Here is a 19281-nt window from a genome sequence, read left to right as displayed (position 1 = left end):
ATTCATTTTAGAAAGTAGAATGTAATTTTTTGCATTACTCAATGTAAATGTCATTATATTGATAATGAAGTAAACTTTGTTCTTTAAGATCTGGATGAATGCTCTAATGGAACCCACATGTGCAGCCAACACGCAGACTGCAAGAACACCATGGGGTCATATCGCTGTCTCTGTAAGGATGGCTACACAGGGGATGGCTTCACCTGCACAGGTAGGCTGACTTTGGAAACAACTGTGTAACTTGTTGAAAAAGCACAATATCCCATATCAGACCAACAATTCTTCTTGAAGACTGGGGCGTGCTGGCCAAGTAATAGAAAATATTACTTATCTGAATTTAGATCCCCATGGAATGAAACCTTGGAGGCAAGTCACCAAGGAGACCTCAAAAGCTAGCACAGTGTGTATCTCTCTACCTTTCACATCTTACATATATGTACACGTATACACATACATACATAGATGTACATGTGCGCAAATATATGTACACATACACATTTACATGCACATGTTTCAATCCATGTAATGGCTTCACCATTCTAAAACAGAGAGCACCACCTGTTACATGTGTTCACCCTTGTGTTCACACCTGATTCTCACTGGGGCCTTGCTATCTCTGTCAAACCCATGGGTGAGCTTGCTCTAGGAAGATACATAGGGCAGCTATGTGGTGTTTCTACATGAGGATGCAGCACATGCTTTCCCCACACCATCGCCATCCCTGTATTGGCATAACAACAGTTCTGCAGTGCGCCGTAAGGCTTCCTCTCACTTTTTGATATACTCATGAATCATATTTCTCCTCAACTCTAAAAGTCACAGAATTAGCATAAACTTGCAATGTGCGTGTAGGTATGTGTGATTGCATGAGTGTGTGACTGCATAGTGCATGTGCATGTCCACAAAGACAGTGCTTCTTACATCAAGGACCTTGGCCGTAAAGCAGTAGGGACTATGTCACCCATACTTTTAAGTCACCCTTGTGACTTGGAGCATCGGCTTCAATTAATGGAATAAATTGACGAGCACTAATTTCTGTCTAGAAATATGAAATTAATCAGGTGTCAGGTGAGTACAAAAGAAGCTAAGGGCAGCTGAGTGAATTACTGAAATTCACTGAAAGTTTTATCTCAGCTCAAATCATCTCTGCCCAATCCAGGAATGCTTATTATCTTGGAAGAAATTTAAATTACACTTACTAGACATCGATGCTTCGTATGCTCGGAATTTAATGCTTGTGAATTTGGTGCTCCATTTCCTCTGTTACCCATTTATGCTGAGCCCGAAGAGCCTGAGACATGGACGTGCACTGTGACATGTTCTTTCGGGTCTCAACTATGTCCCCTCTGTGGGTGAAAGGATCTGTGTGAACGATGAGTTTGATTTACTATTCACATGGTGGCATTAGACATGATCAAGCAGTCGGAGTTCTGTACCCAGTAGTGCTGCATATTCAGTAACGGCACTCAAGAAGGAAAACCGGTGGGTTTAAAATTATCAAACAGGAGTGAATCATGATGACGTGCAGTTGGAACTTGGCAGTTAGAAAAAAATTATAGGACCTGAGGCATTGGAGAACGCTTGGCTGCAAAATCATAGCTTGTGTTTCTGCCCGCAGACCTTGACGAGTGCTCTGAGAACCTGAACCTCTGTGGCAATGGCCAGTGCCTCAATGCCCCTGGCGGGTACCGCTGTGAATGCGACATGGGCTTCGTGCCCAGTGCTGATGGGAAGGCCTGTGAAGGTAAGCATGGGGAAGCTGTGAGACGAGGCTGTTCAAACATCACTGGTTCTTTCCTATTTTAAAGCTGAAGTGCATCTTGCCTTCCCGTCTAAGCTGGTCAGTTTGGTTGGCAGAGTTGGTATTGTCAACTTCAGAGGATCTAGAAACACCGAGAGTCAAGCCTCTGGGCATGCCCATGAGGAATTATCTAGATTAGGTGAGCCGAGCTGAGAGTCGTCTTAACTCTTTGTGGCACCATTGTATATGCCGGGGTTCTGGATTAGATAAAAGAAGAGAAATCAAACTAAGCATTAGTGCTCTCTGCTTCTCTGCTTCCTGACTGTGGCCATAATACATAAAGCTGCCTCATGCTCCTGCCTCAGCCAGGCGAGGGTTTCCTCCCACGAGTGTGCATGATCTAAAACAAACGCTCTTGACTTTGCTCCTTTTGTCACACCAAGACAAGCAGCTAGTATAAGGTTACGATACCTTCACGCAGAGAAAATCTGGGCCAAGTGATTTGCAGTGTTACACTGTGGGACACAAGAGAGGAATGACCATGTGCAGTTCATCCGATGCAGCTCGGCTACTCTTACTTCTAGAGGGCGGGGAAGCTTCAAAGCACAGACACTCCCCCACACACACACCCCCGTGCTCTGTTTGAGGCTTGTCTATAAATACAGAAGCACGGCTGTTCCTCTCTGCCAGGCTTTGGTTCCTAGCAGTCAAGGATTCCAGATAGCAATAGCAGAGAGTTTGCCCCTTGTGTGGAGTAATGTCCTAAATATATCTTACAGCATTCTCTAAGTATCTCGCACACGTAGACACAGAGCGGGGTCTGACATGTCCCTGGGGGAGAGTTCCCTGGAATGGTGCCACTTGCTTTGGTCTCTCAGCTTTGAGTTCTGTCTTTCTGGGACATATCAGTCTGACAGGAAGAGTCCTGGGAACCTGTTGACTCAGGATGGATCCAGTTAGGAAACAACAGATCCTTCTCCTTACTCACACTTGTCAAATCTAAGTACATTGTCTTCATTGAAAGTAATTGGGGATTACAGTGAGCTGAAATGATTACAGGAGAAGTAAACCAATGATAAGGACCGACAGAAGTTTAGACAAGAGCCCATTAATGCATTAGCCAATAGCTGTTCCTTATTAAAGGCTGCGGCTTCTCACTCTTCGGCTGTGCCCTGCATACTTGTTTCTGTATTTTCCTCAGTTATGGAACCCCTGGGTATTCTTTATCCTGTTCACGTTAAAAGTGCAGCACTGGTACATGACTTCGGAGACCTTGCTTGTGAACCTAATGCCTTGTTTGCTTCTGTACCCCCCAAACTCAAGGGAAATAGGCACTGGGCCACCTGTGGAGACAGTCACAGGGCAAGTGTTGCTTCTCTTAAAACTTACAGGAAAGTTCTATTTGTTTGTTTGTTCTTAATATAAACCGTCACTGACAGAGGGGCCACACCTAGTTAAAGCAGTCTCCAGTCTGAAAATGTGTCTGTTCGTCACACAAGCAGAACACTTTGCTGGAGCAGTGGGGGAGGCCCAGAAAAGGCGTCTGTAGCGTGTAGGTCTCCTATAGACCGCAGCAAGCATGCAAGGTAAAACTAGGACAGAGGATAAAAGTGAACTTTAAAGCTGCTCCCAAAGGATCTTAAAATTTTAGTTCTCCATCAAAATTGAAGACTCTACAGATAAGAAGAACCCGCAAATTTATCCGCGAATTTGTTCTGTTTGGCTCTTGATTACAACAGTAAGGTAGACCTATATCAAATGCCACAAAAAAAGATAGATGGCTGTCTAGAGAAAGTTCAACCAATGGTGTAGCATGTGATGGGGCCTCAGGAAACAGAGCCTGTCACTAGCAAGGCTTCTTCTCACAGACAAATGCCCTGAAGGTCCTGGGAACTGCCTACATTGATGTCAGGCAAACTGCATTGTCTTAATGCTGATATCCATTCCCTAGTTTTATTGGGTGGCTTCTTCAGTGGAAATTTTATTTTTAAATCTGCCTCTTTTTGTAATCCCTCCCCCAAGATATCAACGAGTGCTCCCTTCCAAACATCTGTGTCTTTGGAACTTGCCACAATCTCCCGGGCCTCTTCCGCTGCGAGTGTGAGATTGGCTACGAGCTGGACCGAAGTGGAGGGAACTGCACAGGTAAGGTATCACGTATGTTAAAAATGGGCTCCCAGGTGTCCCCAGGGGTGTTTTTGCTGGGGTATCACCAGGATGGCACGAGCTACAGAGGAAAACAAAGGAAGAGTAAGGCACTAAGAGTCAAGGGTACATTTCTCAGGCCTGGGACTGGTGAGGGGTGAGTGTACAGAGAAGGGGATACGTCTATGGGTTTGGACTTGAGGCTGTGGCTCCAGAGAGAAGTTTCTGGGGTGCTCCAGCTGTATGGCTTCCTGCCAGTTTCTTCCCTCCCTTAGTACATCTTCAGAACCTCCTTTCAGAGACCATGCTCTAGAACCCCAGTTTGTTTTGTACACTTCCAAGCACTACCCACATCTTCCCACCCAAGCTGAGGTTCTGACCACCAGAGTGCCTGACACACAGGGACCAGCCATGCATTTCCTTTGTGTGTGGCAGTGGTGGGGGGATACAAGTGGTTAGGTGGCTAGGCAAATGTATGTGGTGGCCAAAAGTCAAGTTTCCAGTGTCTTCTTCTACAGCTCTTCACTTCATTTACTGAGACTTGGTGTCTCACTGAACCTGGAACTCATTGATTTGCTGGGCTGGCTGGCATGAGTTCTGAGATCCTCCTGTTTCTTCTTCCTCCTATGCCTAGGATTATATGGGTGCAGAGGATCTCAATTTGTGTTCTCATGTTTGTGAACACTCTGCCCACTGAACCGTCTTCTTAGTTCCATTTAATACATGAATCTTTTTTTTTTTTTTTTTGGAGAAGAGGACTCCCAGGGGACAAAAGGAAAAAATTAGAAAAGTTGTAGCTCCCACCAGACTGTCACAAACTGCTCTCTTTGTCACCAAGAAAAGGCTGACAGTCGTGCAAGTTTCCCTCTTAGACCTCCTACTCACAATCCAGAGGCAGCAGGTCTCCTCCTGGAGGACACCAGGGTTTCAGACCACAGGAAACACCCCAGGACAAGCATCCTGACTCCCCAGGCTGTCTGCTCCAAAGCCATTTGTCTAGTTTGGGGTATTTCTTAGGCATTAAAAATAGAAAAGAGGGTTGTACAGGGTTAGAATTTGTCAAAAAAAGATCCATGTCTTAAATCTCTGGAATGCTGTACATAGTTTTGGAATAGAAGCCAAAAGGGAAATAAATGTTCAGCAGAGCATCTGTGCAGGGAGGGAGTCTGTATGAAGAAACACACCAAGCCTCCTACATGCGTATGCAGAGAAGAGAGCAGAGACCACCTGCTCCCAAGTGTTCTAGGACGTCTTGTTCTAATTTGACAAAACAACACAGCACACATATTAATGTACTGTTCTTATAAACCTATGCCTGAAGTTTTGGTTGGCCGAGATCAAAACAATATTTTGCCATTAGTTACCTGGACTGGAATATTTTTCTTAGCTTCAAAGTTACATTTTATTCTCATGACAAGTTCAAAGAGTAAATGTCTTCAGGGGGTGGGGGTTGGACCAAAGGCTATGACTCAGTTCCCTCCTGGGGAGATGGCTTTTAGAAGTGGGAGGTTGCATAACTAGGCATAATCAAGGAATTGATTAGTTCTTCTCAGGAGCGCTGGACTAGGTGCTACTGCCATTAGTGATGTCAGTCCACATGGGATGCTGGGTAATTCTGCCCATTTGTTTGGCTGCAGATGTTAATGAGTGTCTGGATCCTACCACCTGCATCAGTGGGAACTGTGTCAACACTCCAGGCAGTTACACATGCGACTGTCCACCTGATTTTGAGCTGAATCCAACTCGAGTGGGCTGTGTCGGTAAGATCCTTAGACCTTTTCCAAGATACCTACTGTTTATTATTTTTAAACCAAATAGTCCATTTCTCATGTTTCCGAAAGTAATATCATAAAAACGTAAAGATTTCTCAAACACATTATATGCTTTGAGCTTTCTTTTCTGAAGGAAAATGACCAATATATATTCTTGAACACTTTTCAACTTCTTAGGAAAAGTTAAATTAGGATTTTTAAATACTTTCAGAAACGAGTGTGACTTTTAACCCCTCCAATCAGAGGGATAGGCCTGACACTTTTTAAATCTGTGTATGATAGATACTCGCTCTGGAAACTGCTATCTGGATATCCGGCCCCGGGGAGACAATGGGGATACGGCCTGCAGCAATGAAATTGGAGTTGGTGTTTCTAAGGCTTCCTGCTGTTGCTCTCTGGGTAAAGCTTGGGGAACCCCATGTGAGCTGTGTCCTCCTGTGAACACATGTAAGTGGACACCCTGCATCTTACTGCAACTACAACTACTACTGTGTAAACCAGTCCAGTTCTCTTTGTAGCCATGAAGGAGAAGCCACTAGTGTCTTCATGCAGGAAAGGAAAGGCAGATTCATCCACCAGTCCAGGATGTGGGAGTCCAAACAGCTCTCTCTTTGGCCTGTGTGAAAAGCTTATGTAGGGCAGGAAGTGTCTCCTACCTTAGTTAGAATTACTTTAATATTTCCAGGGCTAGGCTTTCAAGTATTTGTGAATGGAAGCTTAAGACTACAACTCCGTTAAAGGTGGGTTTCTGTCTTGTCCACTTTGATTTAAACTAGGTGTGGCCAGTCTGGCCGAGGTCAGACTTTATCGGGTGAATTGGGATGAATGTTGGTTCATTTCTTGAAGAATAGTCAATTATTCACTTCTCAAAATATCCGTGAAATAAGTTGAGAGTAGAGAGCCAGAGGTCTGCCCTCCAGAAGTGCGCATCCATTAGGTAGAGTGGAGCACAAACAAGAGAGCTCTAATTCAGCACAAGCTCAACCACAGAGGAAGATGAATAGGCACAGAGTCACGTTTGACAGAAAACACACACGAAATTCAAGCTGGGACTCTTCAAGTGATGGCCGTATGACCTTGGCCGGACTAGTGTCTTAGGATACCTCATCCAGTACAGCCTGGCTGGCACAACCTTCTCTTCCCTCTTCAGAGAGAAAGGGTTTAGTTCTAGATAGAAGTGCTGACCACTTTGTGAACTTTTGAGTTATGCATTGAAGAACATGAGGTAAGTGAGGAGACACCCAAAAGAGGAGCAGAAGAAAAGGAAGGAAGACACCCAGTGCCATTGATATCAAGAGGAGCAAACCCAGATTAGGATTTGGAAATATGGAATTCAGCTTTATAGAATAATAATAGTTAGCAAAAGGTCACCAGCTCAAACTAGAATGGGAGTTTGAACATATGTGAATCCACATGTTTTTATAAAACCAGGGCAAGGGCCAGGCTCAGAAGACTTTGATGATTATGAAAGGACAAGACTCATGTTCTTTAGGATGATACTATGGCTGTGTCACTTTAGTCACATTCTGAGGCATGACACTGGAAGAAATACCTTATCTGAATCCTAATGGCTTGATGGAGGAGTTATAAGATGGTGGGAAAAAGTAGATTTGGGGGTAAAATCAAAATTTTAGCATCACACATGTGACACAGAGGAATTAGAAAATATCTGGACATCAAGAATGGCATCAGGTTTAAAATAAGAACAAAGGATCCCTGCACTCTGTTTGGAAAGGGTTTTAGGGATAGGCTGATGGTCGTTAATAGAGACATGGGGACATCCAGGAAGGAATGCTAAATATGACTGAAATGGAGTGAAGTTGGCAGGAAACAAAAATGGAGAGGAACTCTTTCTTAAAAGGCAGTGATGGAAAATAGAGAATAAAAAAATACCTCAGGGGCTGGGGATTTAGCTCAGTGGTAGAGCGCTTACCTAGGAAGCGCAAGGCCCTGGGTTCGGTCCCCAGCTCCAAAAAAAAGAACCAAAAAAAAAAAAAAAAAAACCTCAGAAGAATATATGAGCAGCATAACCGTGGGTTTCAGTGAGGTGGCTTCATGTTTGAGGAATGGCCCGTGCATGCTAAGGTAAATGGCTTTAAACTGGTAAATGAAAGCTGAAGATTCTGGAAGGTTAACATTTTCAGTCAGATGTGTCAGCATTGCTCCTGAAGATATTATTTTAGAAGTTTTAGATTCAGAGGAGCTCACGTGGAACTTTTGTTTCAATAGCCGAGTATAAAATTCTCTGCCCCGGAGGAGAAGGTTTTCGTCCAAATCCCATCACCGTTATATTGGAAGGTAAGGGTTCTCCTTTACCGTAACATGTACACCTTTTGGATGGCCTTGGTTTCATTCAAGTCCTGAAGGCACTCGTTGTTTTCCTCCTCACAGACATCGATGAGTGCCAGGAGCTCCCAGGGCTGTGCCAAGGGGGGAAGTGCATCAACACCTTTGGCAGCTTCCAGTGTCGCTGTCCAACGGGTTACTACCTGAATGAAGACACACGGGTGTGTGATGGTAAGTGGTTGCCTACAAGATATGTTACCTCAAATACTGAGGACTGACCGGCGCCCCAACCAGGATACAGTTACCAACTGAGCTCAGCAGCCTGACTTCACAGTCCAAACAAGCTAGGAAAATCTATTTTCCCTAGACCAGCATGCATCCTCACTCAGTGTTCAGGGTAGTTCTAGGCTTTCCTCTTGTCCTTAGACACTTGTCACCTGTACAAGCATATTCAGATGAGCCTCCCTTAGAGCCTTCCTTTGTCTCTATGACAGCCAACGGCTTCATTCACCTTTTTTAAAGATGGAGAATTCTGGCCATTTTGCAATATGAAAACAATTAGCCCAAGGACTGTGGTGGGGGATAGGGGGATGAGGAGACTCCATCTACATCCAGGACTCACAGGACCATTTAGGGAAGAGACCTCTCCCATAATAAGGATTATTTGAACACCGTGGTGCATAAGACTTAGCACTCAGACTCACGGTTAAGCAAATATTCCTGTGCGCCACCTTGTTACCTGTTGCTAATGGCTCAGTCTGGATTATAAGCATATAAAATTCGTCATTATCTTCCTGAGGTATATTTGACAGCTATGATTTTGCCCATTTCCATCTCTCAGTCCTTTGGGGAGCATTGAGGACTGATTTATTAAGCGCTCATATCAGAAGGCATGAAATCCTTAGTAAACCTTCTTTACTGAAAATTTGACATAGAGGAGAGTCGCCCACAGCCTGAAGACCTGCTGTTCATACCTGGGTTTCAGGCCCTCCAGATAGAAGCTGTGCTCTTTCTGTCAACATCCACACTGAAACTGAACATCCACCCATCCCAGAGCGCTGTTTTCATGGTCTTGTAACACTCTCTCTTTTGGATTATAGATGTGAACGAATGTGAGACTCCCGGAATCTGTGGTCCGGGGACATGTTACAACACCGTTGGCAACTATACCTGCATTTGTCCTCCAGACTACATGCAAGTGAATGGGGGGAATAATTGCATGGGTGAGTCCAAGTGTTCCTCGGCGCTCGTCTGCAAAGGCCAGTCAAACACCTGCTGTTGGCTGTTGCCCTGCTCATCAGAGTGCTTGCCTCCTTTAAACTGTTGTAGTGAGATACTTGCACCTCCAACGTGTTCCTTGTAACCCAGAAGCCTGGCATTTTCACCGCCGCGTGTGTGACAGGGGGTGGTGGAGGATTCCCTTTTAAATGTGAGGTTGGAAGATGTCAAACAGTTTAATAGTACTTCTTCGGTTTGACTTATAGGTGTGTCTTTGTACAGTTATATTACAGCACTGACCTACAGCATTAAAACATCCTGAATCGGAAATAAGAGATTCCCTGCCAAATAGCAGTGGAGGATTGTATGAGGAGAGTGGGTGGAGGGCCGGGTAAAGTTTGCTAAAGCTGCACTCCGTAGTGTCCTCATTCTGTGGCACGGGACCTCGGGAGTGCATTTCTCCAAGTGCCTCGCTTGTAGGGCACTTGTAGCGGCATGGGTAGCTGAGACGTTTTCTACTCTTACCACAGCGGGATCACCACATATCCTGGCCTTCTGAGACTCCCATTGTGCTCTGTCGGGTTGCGTCGATCCCATGGGATCACCAGGTCTTTTGCGCTCCTTTCTTCTAGACATGAGAAGAAGCCTGTGCTACAGAAACTATCATGCTGACAACCAGACCTGCGATGGAGAACTGCTCTTCAACATGACCAAGAAGATGTGTTGCTGCTCCTACAACATCGGCCGTGCCTGGAATAAGCCCTGTGAACAGTGTCCCATCCCAAGCACAGGTGACAGTGAGCGTCCTGCCTCCCAGGGTAGATAAATCAGCTAGAAATTGCGAGAGAGAAAAGGTGTGTTCCTTATTTTCAGACAGAAAACTTGACTGCCAAGGTGAGCATTTACGTTTCGGTTGCCTTCGGTCCTTCCTGCTGGAAAACCAAGCGACAGACATTTCCTAATTTATATCCAAATCTATAACCAGAGCAGTAAATTCAACATGGTCCAAAAATATAAGCATTGTTAGCATGACTTCAGAGCTCCCACCACATGATTAAAACACTGGAAACATCAGGGAAACGAATATGATAAATAAATGAACATTTTTATTAAAATTCAAAACCAGCCTTGGGCCAGGGAGACAGCTCTGTGTTTAAAGTCACTTGCTGCGCGGGTGGGAAGGTATGAGTGGGTAATGTGTTGAGGATCCACATGAAAGCCAGACACAGCAACCAGGGTGGAGGACAGAGAAGCCTGTCTCTCCCTCGTAGTCAGCTGGGATGCCATTTTTCCTGCAGTGTCTGAGTTACAGGCAGTGTTGCATCTGCAGTGTTTTCCGATGGATACATTTTCATAAATGATTTGCGCTCTCTCTCTCTCTCTCTCTCTCTCTCTCTCTCTCTCTCTCTGAATTCCTGCTCATCCCTGACCTCTATGCCTTCTTTGTTTAACTCTTGCAGATGAATTTGCTACCCTCTGTGGAAGCCAGAGGCCAGGCTTCGTGATTGACATTTACACAGGTTTACCTGTGGGTGAGTTGTAGCCTGTGTCCTTGGGAGCACGGTTGGCAGAGGGAAGGGGAGGTCCTCTGCTTCTGCTTCTGTGTTAAAAGTGGGGTGCATACACACCACTGTTTTCCTAGGTTTGCTCTTTCCTTTTCTGAGAAGGAAAGAATGTTAAATGAAGCCTCAAGCTGTTTTCAAGTCTTCTTGAAATAGTGTGACACCCTCTGCAGCACCACCTAATGGACAGATGTCTGTACTGCTCACTATTAAGCGGGTCTGGGAAGCCTTTCTAAAGTAACCATCAAGCATAGTGAATCAGGCCCTAGGTCCACAAAGAGAGGACAGAGCCAGCTGACATTGGATTTGACTTTAATTGCCCGATTTTTAACGTAACTTTCCAGTTCTTTCATGAGGGTTGGTTACACAGCCCCCTTGCTTCTCAACTCTGTCTCTCTTGGCCTCTTTTTGGGTCCCTTGCTCAGAGAATTTCATAGACATAAAAGTCTTCAGTCCGAGGTCTCACGTGGGAGCTGAAACAGACCCTGTAGTGGGATAGGAGCTTGTACTAGATTCAGAAGCGCCACGCACGGATCAAGAAGCGTTGTACAAAGGTTGGCCAGCAGAGACAGTGCCCTTGTGGTTTAGAAGCAAATACCACCTAAGTCAGAGGAAGCTGATGCAGTCTCAGAGTGTCCCCATCCTGGTGTGATTTATAGCCATCCTCAGAAGCCCCCTAAACCTCTGCGACTTCATCTGGTAGCAGCCACCACGGCTTGCTTTATTGACTTATTCCTAGTAAGTAAAACTGAAGTCCACATCAGCCTTTCCAGTGACCTTGTTTAAGAAAACAAGGGCCTGGTCCAGCAATCAGCAGGCTTTCTCGGTGCCAAATCCATACGACTCCACAGACTAGTCAACATCCAAAGAAACTTCATGGTCTGGAAGGAAAAACTGCTAAACGACATTGGCATGGAGCACCTGGCCTTAGCCGTTCTGTTTTTCTCCTTCCCAAACATCTTTTAATCTGTCTAGAATCTGTGATTGGGAGTTAAGTGGCCTCTAATGGTAATAGGTCTCCATGGGCAGTCCAGGCATGTAACCCAGCAAGGCCTGGCCCCCACAGTTGGCAATCAGCAAAGACTTGAAATGGCATTAGCACCATCCTCTAGCAGACCTGGGAAGACCTCCAGCCACCCCATCCAACTCCCTTGCTTTCCAGTGGAGGAGACAGAGGCCCAGAAAAGGGAAGGGACTCACCCAAGGCCACCTAGCTAATCACTACCAGAGCTGGGACCAGAACCCAGTCCTGACACAATTTTCTTGGCTGCTAGCTCTGGGCAACTAGAAACATGATACTCAGTGATGTACTTAGTGTTACCAAATCCCACCATGACAAAAATAAAGCCTTATTCTATTTGAGTTTATAACCTCCCTCTGAAAGATCTTAGAACCGTTGGCATACAGAGCCTATTCCTGTGCATCTAAAACCATATAGCATGTGTGTTAATCTCACCCTAAAACACAGACTTCTCCAAGTGCAAATAAAATCCAGACAGGACAAGACAATGAAAACATTTACTAATATTCCTTTGTTGTTTTGTGCCTAACAATGACTGGAGATTTGACTTGGATGGTGTTTGCTAAGTTGAGTAAGGTCACAGCACTTCTATTTAGAACTAACAAATGTGTGTGGCCCTATTTCATGCTTTAATCGATACTAAAAGAGTGAATCCTAAATTGATTTTTGTCTGCACATAGAATGTAATTGTGATGTTACCTCCCATGGCTATTTAACATTGGTGCCAAAAGTCAAAAGTATCTGTATCAAAATAGTGACGTTTTGAAATTATACCCTTGGAGATATTTTTAAATTGGATTTTTAGGTTAATGTGTAAAACCATGGGCTTTATCGTGACATTCTCCATACACAAGTATGGTTGTACTTCTTGCCCATTCCTCTCCCCTACACCCTACCCTTACTGCCCCTTTGACAGTTCCCTTCCTCCCTCCAGTCAGCCTTACTCCTGCTTTCTGCTACAGGTATCCCATTACCCTACTTCCACCTCTCCTGAGATCCTGTTCTCCCTCGATCCTCTTTCTGGTTTCACAGCCTGCTTCTCCCCTGGAGAAACTAAACTGTGTTTTCCATTAAAGAGGTCAATTTGCTTTCAAACAAAATCAAACTCTTGGAAATGGGCCTTGGGCTGACAGGTTGTTTTCAGGGCGTGCTCTTCTGAAGTTTCTGTTGTTCTTATAAACCCTACCTTAGCTCATGGCCGTCCCCTTACATCTCAGGCAAGAAAATATCCTGCAGAGCCTCCCGATTATAGGAAAGCAAGTGCTTCTGTAGAAAGGCAGAAACCTCAGGACGAGACAGACACTTGTGTGTGTAGCCATACTATTCATGCCTGCCCAACAGACATGGTCTGTCGAACTCTGACAAGCAGGAAGAGGGGCCCTCCAGGAAAAGCAGACAAGCCCAGCCCTCTGGCCCTAGGAAACATAGTCTATTACAACAGCCTTCCTCTGATCGGACCACGTCTTCAGTCAGCCCCTCCTCATCTGGTTTACATGTTGCTCTGTAGTTCAAAAGTGATCCCTACCTTACAAATTGGATGTTTTGCAACAAAACTCAACCCAAAAGATATGGACTCCACATAAACAACACATGTGCCTATCTTTGTAATCCTGTCTCAGCCTACACGGGATCATGGGCCACACTGCCACTCACAGGGGGCTTCTCTGTTTCTAGATATTGATGAATGCCGGGAGATCCCAGGGGTTTGTGAAAATGGAGTGTGCATCAACATGGTTGGCAGCTTCCGGTGTGAGTGCCCTGTGGGATTCTTCTACAACGACAAGTTGCTGGTTTGTGAAGGTGAGTGTGACTGTAGCCCATCTACAAATGAAGCAACAAGCAAGCTGCTTAACACCCTTGCCAAACTCTATCACAGTTCTACCACACTGGAACCTCAGCCCGAGAGGTAAAACAGAAAAATACATTATAGGAAAGTCTCCTAGAGTTGACAAAAAAGTCATTTTAAAAGGTAACCAATTAAGAAAAGTGCATGGTAGAGACTCACATGAGGTTTCTTTTGTCTTTTTTTTTTTCTTTTCATTGACTCCCAGTGGGAAAACCAAGCTGTTCATTCTAGAACCTCTTCCCCCAACACAAGATATATCAGAGTCCCAGCTGATAGGGAAGAGCTTTGCGTTCCTGGGTGAATCAAATAGAGTGCTTTTGCTTCACTCTCTACAAAACAAACACAAGAGGATAGTCCTCTTTAACTGAATGTCAAAGTCAGTGTTCTCTTCCAAACAGAGACTCTGCTTCTCACAATGGAAACAATGATAAAACCAATATTCCAAACACACGAGAGAATTCTAGATGGCAAGAAGAGCAAATCTGAGCTGATATGGAAAATGTTGGCTTGCATGCACAAGAATTTCCAGTTGCCTCCTATAAGAGTCCCCGTGTCGGCTATAACACTTCACACTTTTCCTCCACGGGGAAGATAGAATTCTTTTACGTTTTAGTAGGAGAGACATTGCTCTAGAACAACTGGAGTCAGATTCTGCTTAATGCTTGAGTGGTGGGCCTCTAGCCAAATTTTACACATTATAAAAAGGGTTGTCACCTCTTGGAGCATGGGTTATGACACAGGTCAATATTTTGACATTAACAAACCTTTTTCTCCAAATTAGGGACTGTTTATAATCCACATGTAGAGTTATGTTCCATTAGTAACCACGTACTTGTTGGGCTCTCTTGCCAGCTTTCAACCACTGTGGCCAACTGGGCATGCATCCCTTGCCCTGCTTGTTGTGTGGGTTGTGGGCAGGGGTGATAGCCAGTCCAAGACTCTTTAAAGAGATAGCCAGTTCAGACCACAGCCCAGCTGTGGGGTTTCAAGGAACCATCAGAATTCGGTTCCTGCAGAGAAGGCACTGCTTTTGGAAGAACAGGGAGCAGTGGATCTTATCATGCTAGAGGTGGTTGTCTTCCTCATGGCTGTATGTACTCGTTCCCTTCTGGTACATGTCTCAGGATACCTGCTACTTTTTTCCTTGCATTCCCTCTTCTTTCCTTTTGTCAGCCCCTTGGATGCTTACCCAAATACCCCCTTGCCGCTTACATTTGCCAAAAGTGCTGCCCTTGGCCAGGACACATAGGCAAGGCCACCCATGAGTACAAAGTCAACCCCAGATCTTGCAACATACATAAGAGTGAAAGCCAGCTGGGCCAGGGCAAGATGCCCTGCTGTCGGGGAAGACCCAGCCTGCTCCAGCCACTCTATCTGCTTATGAAGGTGTCAAGAAACAGTCCCATTCAAAGAACATTAAAAAGATTAAGTGCTCCAATTTTTAGTTTCCATTTCACAAGTTCTTCGTCTTCGAGGTGAGTGTTTAAATGCACTCAGCTGCTTCCCAACACATTCTTAGCTGTCAAAATAAATCAGAAAATGAAGGTTGACTTCATGCGTGTCTCAGCTATCCTGAAATTGGAGTGGATTCCAGGAATGTTTGGGGGACTTCCATATTTATACTTTCCACAAGGAAGTGCATGAGCAGATGTTAGCTTCTCGTGTCACAGAAGCGCCTGCCTGTCACACCGCTTGGCTTCTAATGTGGCATGATTGACTCTGTTTCTTTACAGTTTACAACCAGGGCAGAACTAGTGGGTAAGGTGACGCTGTGTCCATCAGGACACTGGCGTGCTGTTTATGGGTTTACTGCACAGAGAGGTGCAGTCCATCTCACCTCAAACGGACACTCCCAGTCCTGGAAGCTCCACCAGCCGCATTTAAGTTTTCCCACCTTTTAAGCACCAGCCTGATGTATTTCTGTTGTGGCTCTTCCTGGAGAAGTCTGAACTAACATCTCTTCACTCTGGGTAGGGCACTGACAGCAGAACAAAGAAGCAGCTCTTCCTTAGACTTGCTTAGTGGACCAGTAAGTTTACTGAATTATGCGCAGGAGCATAGGCAGCTACATCACCAAAAGCCTTCCGTACTCCCACACGAGGGACAGTTCGTGAAAGCTGCTTCCTGAGTGACTCGCAGGCAGTTTGGCCGGCCCTCAGCCAGAGTCTCCTGTTTATGCCTTTCTACCTTGGAACTTCCTGAGTCCTCGAGGCTCTTTTTCCCTTCCTGAGCCTTATGTGTCTCATCTCCTAGAGGACAGGATCCACCATTGCTCTTGTACTTCCTGGTGATGGAACAAATTTATAGTGACAAATACAGCTACTATGGCTTTATAGTGATACGTGTCTACTATGATTTTATCATAGTTTCTCTGCTTTAAAGCTTCTCTGTGTTTATCTACCTGCCCTCCCCTCCATCCCCACCCTCCATCTAAGCCTGGAGATCATGAATCTCTTTGCTGGTCCCATAGCTTTGCCTGTTCCAGAAATTCAGATAGTTGAAATCAGAATGTTATAGAGCCTTTTCTGGTGGCTTCTTTCACTTATTAATCCACATATGGGTTTCTCCCATGTCTTCTTGCAGCTAGCCAGCTCACTAGAATATTGCCTGATAGTCTACCATCCTAATCACCACAGTGTATTTATAATGCATTCACCTACTGAAGGTTATCTTGGCTGCTTTCAAGGTCTTGCCATTATGGATGAATCTGTCTTTTCAAATGATTGATCCACCGTAAGAATATGTGTTACCAACTCAACACCAGACTCCATTCTCCTTTGAAATAAACGCTTTTCTGCTTGCAGATATCGATGAGTGTCAGAATGGCCCCGTGTGCCAGCGCAATGCGGAGTGCATCAACACCGCAGGCAGCTACCGCTGTGACTGCAAACCCGGCTACCGCCTCACCTCCACGGGTCAATGCAACGGTATGTAGCACCCTCTCAGAGGCCATCGCTGTCATGGTCCTGACTCAGCACTTCTTCAGAGATTCGAAGGTTAAGGAATAGAAGTGAAGATGTGGGTCGATAAACTCAAAGTACCTAAAGAGGGAAGAAAAGGGAAGATTGTTAAAATAGCTAAACACTTAGATTTTCGCCTTCCTTATAAACAAAATATTGACAAAGCCAAAAAGAGGTCACTTACACAAATGAGTCCCTATATCCCTACCCTACCCAGAAATACCCATTACCCACGTACATAAGCCTACAGTCCTCTAATCAGTGTTGCTGTTGTTGTTGTTGATGATGATGATGATGATGATTAGCTTCTACATAATCTCCCGTAGACAGGGAAGGTTTTCATCAGACCTTCTACTTATGCTAGATGCCTTTACTCCCTTGAGTTGGAGCAGACCTTCCTGCATAAATAGATATGAAACATGAACACATGCACACACACACACACACACACACACACATGTACACACACAAAGAGACACACATACACACACACACACACACACACATACACACACCACACCCTTGTCTTCCCAAACATCTTACTGACAAACATCACTCCCTGAAGACAGCAAACAAGCAAATCTTGGCAGACTCATTACCTCTCAGTACCTACAGTAAGCAGAGGTTAGGAATGTCTGCTGTCCACTTTGTCAGAATGTGGAAGAAAAGAGTGTGTTGTCCACTTACATTTGGTCATTTGGTCAACACCTGAGGATTTCCTATAGCTAGTGGCATGAAAACTCAGTCCCTTGTGTTAAAGCTCAGAGGCAAACTCATACTTCAGACTGGTCTGCATCTAGACTTCAGTACAGTTACATTGTACTTACGAGTGTGTCTCCCTGCTCAGGGCTCACATCCAAGTGAGTTTCCTGGGCTTTGTGCACTTGTGAATGAAACGACAGGAGAGGAACCACGGTCAGGTTTTCCTTGGCTCCCTTGCCCAGTTATAATTAAGTGGTAGGAAGTGTGCTGCTCTCTGCAGGATATTTTCCATTGTTTAGTGAAAGCTTGGTAGGAAAAGGGTGTTAAGAACAGAACAAAAAAAATCACTTTGCCAACCAAGATTTGTTTTGTTGAGTTTAAGGGAGCATGTGTAAGGATTTAGCATTCCATCAACGGAGCTGAGACCATCCCAAAAGTAGAGATACAGAACAGGAAAACTGCGTCCCTGGCTGATATGAAGCACAATCCCCCCTGTGACATTGGGCTCTAGCTGCACTTCCCTGCATTTTACTTTTAAGTTATATATCTTTGGAGCTGGGTGAAAGGCGGCCAGTTAAAATAAAGACTGGCTGGTACACCAAGTGTGCCATTGTAGACCATTTACTCTGGCCATTAAGTTGGGCCATTTATAGATCAACAAAAGGCGATCAACTATGGCCTACTACAGCTCACGCCCTTTCGTGTTTTCTTATAGAATGTTAACCTAAGCTGCCTCTGGTACTATCAGGGAAAGCCTGGGCGAGCAGTTTATGTGGCCTACAACTCAACTTCCCCTCATTTATTGAGGCCCTTGAGCCTTGTCACTATTCAGCCTTGAATATTTGGAGATTTTATTCTAGAAATCAGTTCGTTCCCATTTCACTCCTGTTGCTGATTCTTGAGACAGGATCTCACTATTTAGCTCAGGCTGGCTCAAGCACACACTTTGCCGTCCCACCTCCTGAGCGCTGGCTACCACGCCAGGCTGCCGTCCTACTTTAAAACTATTTCAAACCATGTTTAAACACTGTCTTATCTTGGTAGTTTTCAGACAGAATGCAAAGCATTCCTCTCTGCCTGCATTTAAAGCGGAAATATCACCCTCTGAGATTTTAATTTGAATTCATACAATCATTGTTTAAAAGTCCACATCACAGTGGTCCTAGCTCTACACGGCGGTTGAACTGGTGCTCAAGTTGCCAGTCTGACATCAGTAGTAAATCCTACCCCTGTAGAAATGCCTTTCCCAGCCACATCCTCAGCCACTGTCTTACGATCTCTACTCTTTCTGTTTGGGATCCTGCCCCTATTCCAAACCTCCCAGGAAACCCTAGACATGCTCTCCTGGAGATTAAAAAATCTGCCTCTTAGATAGTTAGACGGTGACTGACCTTTCTCAAGGGAAGCTCCCTTTTCTGATGATAAAAATAAAAAGCTCTTTTCTTTGCCCAACCATTCTTCCTTTTAAATATTTTCTCAAATGAGAATAGTGATACTTGTTAACGGTTTTCTGTGTAGACTAGCCACAGTATAAACACAATCCCTCCTATACTTGAGACTTCTAAACAGTGTTACAATTAATGGGTTCTGCCTGGAGCTGGCCAAGGTCTCTGCCACAGTTAGGCCACGTTGCTCTGAGGTAACATTTCTGTAGATTGAAAGCTGAAGGAGCGAGGCTAACTGGGAGCATCTATCCAATTATGGTTGTGTCCCATTTTAATATAAGCACGATGCGTTTAACTTTACTATAAATTTTCCAAAGCCTCAAAGTACCCATGATCTAGACTAAATCCTAGAGATATCAATTCCACACCATGCTGTTTAGCCACTGTAGAAAGCACTTCCCCCATTCTGAGCTTTACTTTCCTCTTTCAAGATACCTCTGGTGGGGTAGCTGTTTCCTTGGTTCACCTGGTACTAATGCTCTGAAAGTAAGCTCTGACCAATTCCAAAGGAAAAACTGGAGAGAATGCCAGTGTCTGCTTCACTGCCTCAGTTTCCAGTTAGGATTATCTCTGAGAGCAATGC

General features: G+C 44.8%; 1 protein-coding gene across 3 annotated transcripts in view; it reads left to right on the top strand.

Moving 5' to 3' along the window:
• The window catches only part of Fbn1 (fibrillin 1), a 196585-nt gene that overhangs the window by 145175 nt on the left and 32129 nt on the right, over nt 1-19281 (top strand). For all 3 annotated transcript variants that reach the window (XM_006234935.3, XM_008762203.3, NM_031825.2), the window contains 12 exons: nt 89-211; nt 1619-1744; nt 3764-3886; nt 5524-5646; nt 5941-6105; nt 7888-7956; nt 8050-8175; nt 9045-9167; nt 9795-9953; nt 10623-10694; nt 13420-13545; nt 16396-16518. In XM_006234935.3, coding sequence (XP_006234997.1) covers nt 89-211; nt 1619-1744; nt 3764-3886; nt 5524-5646; nt 5941-6105; nt 7888-7956; nt 8050-8175; nt 9045-9167; nt 9795-9953; nt 10623-10694; nt 13420-13545; nt 16396-16518 — 1458 coding nt within the window. The remainder of the gene's footprint in view (nt 1-88; nt 212-1618; nt 1745-3763; nt 3887-5523; nt 5647-5940; nt 6106-7887; nt 7957-8049; nt 8176-9044; nt 9168-9794; nt 9954-10622; nt 10695-13419; nt 13546-16395; nt 16519-19281) is intronic.

The sequence above is a fragment of the Rattus norvegicus genome, chromosome 3, assembly GCF_036323735.1.
Source record: "Rattus norvegicus strain BN/NHsdMcwi chromosome 3, GRCr8, whole genome shotgun sequence".
In the NCBI taxonomy this organism is placed as follows: domain Eukaryota; kingdom Metazoa; phylum Chordata; class Mammalia; order Rodentia; family Muridae; genus Rattus; species Rattus norvegicus.
This window is presented reverse-complemented; position numbering and strand designations above follow the sequence as displayed.